At 46.3% G+C, this 7,033-nt stretch overlaps 2 protein-coding genes across 2 annotated transcripts in view; one reads left to right on the top strand and one right to left on the bottom strand.

Annotated features, from left to right (window-relative positions):
• The window catches only part of LOC127927435 (atrial natriuretic peptide receptor 2), a 37,597-nt gene extending 35,393 nt beyond the window's left edge, over positions 1-2,204 (bottom strand). The window contains exon 1 of the mRNA XM_052513865.1: positions 2,133-2,204. Within this exon, the coding sequence (XP_052369825.1) occupies positions 2,133-2,204 (72 nt within the window). The remainder of the gene's footprint in view (positions 1-2,132) is intronic.
• Positions 1-7,033, top strand: part of LOC127927424 (uncharacterized) — a 185,547-nt gene that overhangs the window by 31,885 nt on the left and 146,629 nt on the right. The gene's annotated exons all lie outside the window — the stretch shown is intronic.

The raw sequence follows: 7,033 nt of genomic DNA, 5'->3' as shown, positions 1-7,033 counted from the left end.
CCTCAAAATGAGACATCTCTGGCATTGTGTTGTGACAAAACTGCACATTTTAGAGTGACCTATTATTGTCCCCAGAACAAGGTGCACCTGCGTAATGATCAGCTTCTTGATAAACAAAACCTGTCAGGTGGATGGATTATCTTGGCAAAGTGGATGGATTATCTTGGCAAAGTGGATGGATTATCTTGGCAAAGTGGATGGATTATCTTGGCAAAGTGGATGGATTATCTTGGCAAAGTGGATGGATTATCTTGGCAAAAGGAGAAATGCTGACTAACAGGGATGTAAAACAAATTTGTGTACCAAATTTGAGAGAAATACGCTTTTTGTGCTTGTAGAACATTTCTGGGATCTTTTATTTCCATGAAACATGGGACCAACACTTTGCGTGTTGCATTTATATTTTTGTTTGGTGTATGTGGCATTTGTCTTGTTGGAGAGTACGGGTCCATAATGTAACTAGCTCGGCCCTGTCGCTCCTGTCCAGTGACTATGTAGCCCACAGAGGGTTACACACACACACAGTGTACCTATAACAGGCAGGACAGTGGTCTTCACCTCCAGTGCTACCTGCATACGTCCCACTCTGATATGAGTTGTTGGATCAGCTGATGTGTCTGTATTTGAGCTGGCCCTCCGTAGACCACTGTGTGTGTTTCGACCTCTGCAGTAGCTAGATAATACGCATATCTTGCGATATGTAGCTTGGCTTTAGATCCTCTTTGTTAAATAACTACACAACCTGTGTGTGTCTACCTACCGAACCTTTCCCTCTACTGTACAGATCCAGACTGTCTCCATATGAACGCTTGGTAAACCGTGCGTGAGAGAGAGACGGGGAGGTATTTTGTCAACGAGATAAAGACTGCATGGAAACAGGTGTGTGTCTGCCTTCCCGACCCTTTCAGATGAGACACACTCCAACTAGCTACAGAACATGATTAACAATGGTGATATGAAGCAAAACATCACCACATTTTCATCTCTTAACCACCTGGTGTCTCATCGCTGGACTGAGAGGGTCTTCCCAGACTAACCTGCTACCTCGCTGGACTGAGAGGGTCTTCCCTAACCTGCTACCTCGCTGGACTGAGAGGGTCTTCCCTAACCTGCTACCATGCTGGACTGAGGGGGACTTCACAGACTAAACCTGCTATCTCGCTGGACTGAGAGGGACTTCCCAGACTAACCTGCTACCACGCTGGACTGAGAGGGTCTCCCCAGACTAATCTGCTACCACGCTGGACTGAGAGGGTCTTCCCAGACTATAGACTAGAGAGTTGACAGGTGTAGTTACCATAGACTAGACAGTTGACAGGTGTAGTTACCATAGACTAGACAGTTGACAGGTGTAGTTACCATAGACTAGACAGTTGACAGGTGTAGTTACCATAGACTAGACAGGTGTAGTTACCATAGACTAGACAGGTGTAGTTACCATAGACTAGACAGTTGACAGGTGTAGTTACCATAGACTAGACAGTTGACAGGTGTAGTTACCATAGACTAGACAGTTGACAGGTGTAGTTACCACAGACTAGACAGGTGTAGTTACCACAGACTAGACAGGTGTAGTTACCATAGACTAGACAGTTGACAGGTGTAGTTACCATAGACTAGACAGTTGACAGGTGTAGTTACCATAGACTAGACAGTTGACAGGTGTAGTTACCATAGACTAGACAGTTGACAGGTGTAGTTACCATAGACTAGACAGTTGACAGGTGTAGTTACCATAGACTAGACAGGTGTAGTTACCATAGACTAGACAGGTGTAGTTACCATAGACTAGACAGGTGTAGTTACCATAGACTAGACAGGTGTAGTTACCATAGACCAGACAGTTTACAGGTGTAGTTACCATAGACTAGACAGTTGATAATGCTGCTGGTAATAAACAGACAATGAGCTGTTACTGTAGGAAGTGTTTCTCCTGTTTATATTGAGCTGTGTTTGCTGGAGAATCCTACAGTATCTTCACACTGTTCAGGAACCAGTTTCCAGAGGCTGCGGTTCTCCCAGATGACCACAGGGAGGCAGCAGAGTGCCAGTCATGGTGCTGGCCAACAGGAAGTGTTTCTCCTGTTTATATTGAGCTGTGTTTTCTGGAGAATCCTACAGTATCTTCACACTGTCCGGTAACCAGTTTCCAGAGGCTGCAGTTCTCCCAGATGACCACAGGGAGGCAGCAGAGTGCCAGTCATGGTGCTGGCCAACAGGAAGTGTTTCTCCTGTTTATATTGAGCTGTGTTTGCTGGAGAATCCTACAGTATCTTCACACTGTTCAGGAACCAGTTTCCAGAGGCTGCAGTTCTCCCAGATGACCACAGGGAGGCAGCAGAGTGCCAGTCATGGTGCTGGCCAACAGGAAGTGTTTCTCCTGTTTATATTGAGCTGTGTGTGCTGGAGAATCCTACAGTATCTTCACACTGTTCAGGAACCAGTTTCCAGAGGCTGCAGTTCTCCCAGATGACCACAGGGAGGCAGCAGAGTGCCAGTCATGGTGCTGGCCAACAGGATGTTGTCGATGAGGGAACTCATAATAAACAGTAGAAAGCTTTCTTATAATAGACTGTTCCTATAACAAGTTGATATATTTATTATACTATTAATATTATTATTTTCATGGAAAAAGTGTCAGATTAACATCATCAGACAAACACCATCAAATCAAATCAAATTTTATTTGTCACATACACATGGTTAGCAGATGTTAAATGCGAGTGTAGCGAAATGCTTGTGCTTCAGATAAACATCATCAGGTAAACATCACCAGGTAAACACCGTCAGGTAAACACCGTCAGGTAAACACCGTCAGGTAAACACCAGATAAACACCATCAGGTAAAGAATCAGGTCTGGAACCTATGACACCCTAGGTCAGAGATGAAGATTCAGGATAGATAAATAGATAAACCAACAGTGATTGTGGGGGATTCTAATGTAACATGCATTTCAGATTTTTTAAATTCTCATTTACAGGTGGATCGCTTCCCCGGGGCCACCTTCTATCATATTAACAGTGTTTTCAAGAACCTCCAACCAAACAAGGACTGTAGGACTCAACAATTGTTTTGGGAGGCAAGTGGCTGACGACATCGTGGAAGCAGTTACAGCAACTGTTGATGACTAGTGAGGAGGTCTTCCCCAATGCAATAGTCTATGTACCACTGATACATTATTCAAATAGACTGGTTAAGGATCAGCACTGTCTGGTCCAGAAGATGATTAAGAGCACAGGGGAGAGATGGGACTTTTTAAATCATTTTAATGGGGAGGAAGGAGTGTTCTCTTACAACTCACCAACATTCTAACATTAAAGACCTCTCTTCCTGCTTCAGGCTCAGCCAAGCCAATCAATCAATCAATCAATCAATCAATCAATCAATAAATGACATTTATTTATAAAGCCCTTCTTACATCAGCTGATGTCACAAAGTGCTGTACAGAAACCCAGTCTAAAACCCCCCAAAACAGCAAACAATGCAGGTGTAGAGGCACGGTGGCTAGTAGAAAACTCTGGATTCAGGGAATTCTTTTGAACTCACATCACTCAGCAGTCACCATTACCCATCACTCAGCAGTCACCATCACTCAGCAGTCACCATTACCCATCACTCAGCAGTCACCATTACCCATCACTCAGCAGTCACCATCACTCAGCAGTCACCATTACCCATCACTCAGCAGTCACCATCACTCAGCAGTCACCATTACCCATCACTCAGCAGTCACCATTACCCATCACTCACCAGTCACCATTACACAGCAGTCACCATTACACATCACTCAGCAGTCACCATCACTCAGCAGTCACCATCACTCAGCAGTCACCATAACACAGCAGTCACCATTACACATCACTCAGCAGACACCATTACCCATCACTCAGCAGTCACCATCACTCAGCAGTCACCATTACCCATCACTCAGCAGTCACCATTACCCATCACTCAGCAGTCACCATTACCCATCACTCAGCAGTCACCATCACTCAGCAGTCACCATTACCCATCACTCAGCAGTCACCATCACTCAGCAGTCACCATCACTCAGCAGTCACCATCACTCAGCAGTCACCATTACCCATCACTCAGCAGTCACCATTACCCATCACTCAGCAGTCACCATCACTCAGCAGTCACCATCACTCAGCAGTCACCATCACTCAGCAGTCACCATCACCCATCACTCAGCAGTCACCATTACCCATCACTCAGCAGTCACCATCACTCAGCAGTCACCACAACCCATCGCTCAGCAGTCACCATCACTCAGCAGTCACCATTACCCATCACTCAGCAGTCACCATTACACATTACTCAGCAGTCACCATTACCCATCACTCAGCAGTCACCATCACTCAGCAGTCACCATCACTCAGCAGTCACCATTACCCATCACTCAGCAGTCACCATTACCCATCACTCAGCAGTCACCATTACCCATCACTCAGCAGTCACCATCACTCAGCAGTCACCATCACTCAGCACTCACCATTACACATCACTCAGCAGTCACCATCACTCAGCAGTCACCATTACCCATCACTCAGCAGTCACCATCACTCAGCAGTCACCATCACTCAGCAGTCACCATCACTCAGCAGTCACCATCACTCAGCAGTCACCATCACCCAGCAGTCACCATCACTCAGCAGTCACCATCACCCAGCAGTCACCATCACTCAGCAGTCACCATCACCCAGCAGTCACCATCACTCAGCAGTCACCATTACCCATCACTCAGCAGTCACCATCACTCAGCAGTCACCATCACCCAGCAGTCACCATCACTCAGCAGTCACCATCACTCAGCAGTCACCATCACCCAGCAGTCACCATCACTCAGCAGTCACCATCACTCAGCAGTCACCATTACACATCACTCAGCAGTCACCATCACTCAGCAGTCACCATTACCCATCACTCAGCAGTCACCATCACTCAGCAGTCACCATCACTCAGCAGTCACCATCACTCAGCAGTCACCATCACTCAGCAGTCACCATCACCCAGCAGTCACCATCACTCAGCAGTCACCATCACCCAGCAGTCACCATCACTCAGCAGTCACCATCACTCAGCAGTCACCATTACCCATCACTCAGCAGTCACCATCACTCAGCAGTCACCATCACTCAGCAGTCACCATCACTCAGCAGTCACCATCACTCAGCAGTCACCATCACTCAGCAGTCACCATTACACAAAATTTGCAACATGAAAAATGGGAATTTCAAGATACACAGGTCTTTTTTTCTTTTTCATTCAAAAGGAGGGAGAAACTTAACAATTGGCAACTAAAGTTGTCTTTATTAAGGAAACATATATAGGCATGGCCTCCTTCCAGTGGCTACCCGTTGTGTTTCGAGCCCCACATATACAAACATGCATACAAACCTGGGTCTCTTTTTTTGTTTTCGTAAGGCAGCTCCAAAATGCAGGTGTTTCAAGCTCAGTGCTTTCTGTGGTGGCAGCTCCAAAATGCAGGTGTTTCAAGCTCAGTGCTTTCTGTGGTGGACGCGAGCGGTGTAGTCAGGGTATAACACCAACTGGGTCCTGGACTTCCTGAAGGGCCGCCCCCAGGTGGTGAGGGTAGGAAACAACATCTCCACTCCGCTGATCCTCAACACGGGGGCCCCACAAGGGTGCGTTCTCAGCCCCGTCCTGTACTCCCCGTTCCCCCACGACTGCGTGGCCATGCACGCATCCAACTCAATTATCAAGTTTGCAGACGACACAACAGTAGTGGGCTTGATTACCAACAATGACGAGACGGCCTACAGGGAGGAGGTGAGGGCACTCAGAGTTGTGTCGTCTGAGGCACTGAGAGTTGTGTCAGGAAAACATCCTCTCACTCAACGTCAACAAAACAAAGGAGACAATCTTGGACTTCAGGAAACGGCAGAGGAAGGTGGAAAGTTTTAAGTTCCTCGGCGTACACATCATGGACACACTGAAATGGTCCACCCGCACAGACAGTGTGGTGAAGAAGGCGCAACAGCGCATCTTCAACCCCAGGAGGCGGAAGAAATTTGGCTTGTCACCTAAAACCCTCACAAACTTTTACAGATTCACCATCTAGAGCATCCTGTCAGGCTGTATCACCACCTGGTATGGCAACTGCACCAGCTAGAAGAAAAATAAACGCACACCTATTTAGGCGAGGTGCTGGCTAGTGGAGTAGAAAGCTGGAAAATAAAAGAGAGCCGCACACTCTAGGAGCTCAGATGCAAAAATGTAATTGCCAACGTTTGGACAGCCAAGCTGTCGTCATCAGGGTATAATCACAAACACTGCGGGATGACTCGTTTATATAGTGTCAGAAGACACAGGTGTCTGTAATCATGGCCAAGAGTGGCCTAATATCATTTGGTTAATTATCAAATATTAAAATGTCATACAAAGAACACCACCCTCAACCACAAGGCTCTCCAGAGGGTGGTGAGGTCAGCACAACGCATCACCGGGGGCAAACTACCTGCCCTCCAGTACACCTACAGCACCTATTGTCACAGGAAGGCCAAAACTATCATCAAGGACAACAACCACTCAAGCCACTGCCTGTTCACCTCGCTATCATCCAGAAGAGTAGGTCAGTACAGGTACATCAAAGCTTGGGCAGAGAGACTGAAAAACAGCTTCTATCTCAAGGCCATCAGTCCATTAAACAGCCACCACTAACACAGAGAGGCTGCTGCCAACCTACAGACTCAAATCATTGGCCAATACATGGATTAAATAAATGTATCACGAGTCACTTTAAATAATGTCACTTAATATAATGTTTACGTACCCTACATTACTCATCTCATATGTGTATATACTGTATTTTATACCATCTATTGCATCTTGCCTATGCCGCTCGGCCATCTCTCATCCATATATTTATCATGTACATATTCTTATTCCATCCCTTTACATTTGTGTGTATTTGCCGAAACAAGGAGCACAAGCATTTTGCTACACTCGCAATAACATCTGCTAACCATGTGTATGTGACCAATAACATCTGCTAACCATGTGTATGTG

Source organism: Oncorhynchus keta, unplaced genomic scaffold (genome assembly GCF_023373465.1).
Source record: "Oncorhynchus keta strain PuntledgeMale-10-30-2019 unplaced genomic scaffold, Oket_V2 Un_scaffold_14044_pilon_pilon, whole genome shotgun sequence".
NCBI classification, from domain to species: domain Eukaryota; kingdom Metazoa; phylum Chordata; class Actinopteri; order Salmoniformes; family Salmonidae; genus Oncorhynchus; species Oncorhynchus keta.
The sequence above is the reverse complement of the archived record's forward strand: the minus strand, read 5'-3'. Positions and strand labels throughout refer to the sequence as shown.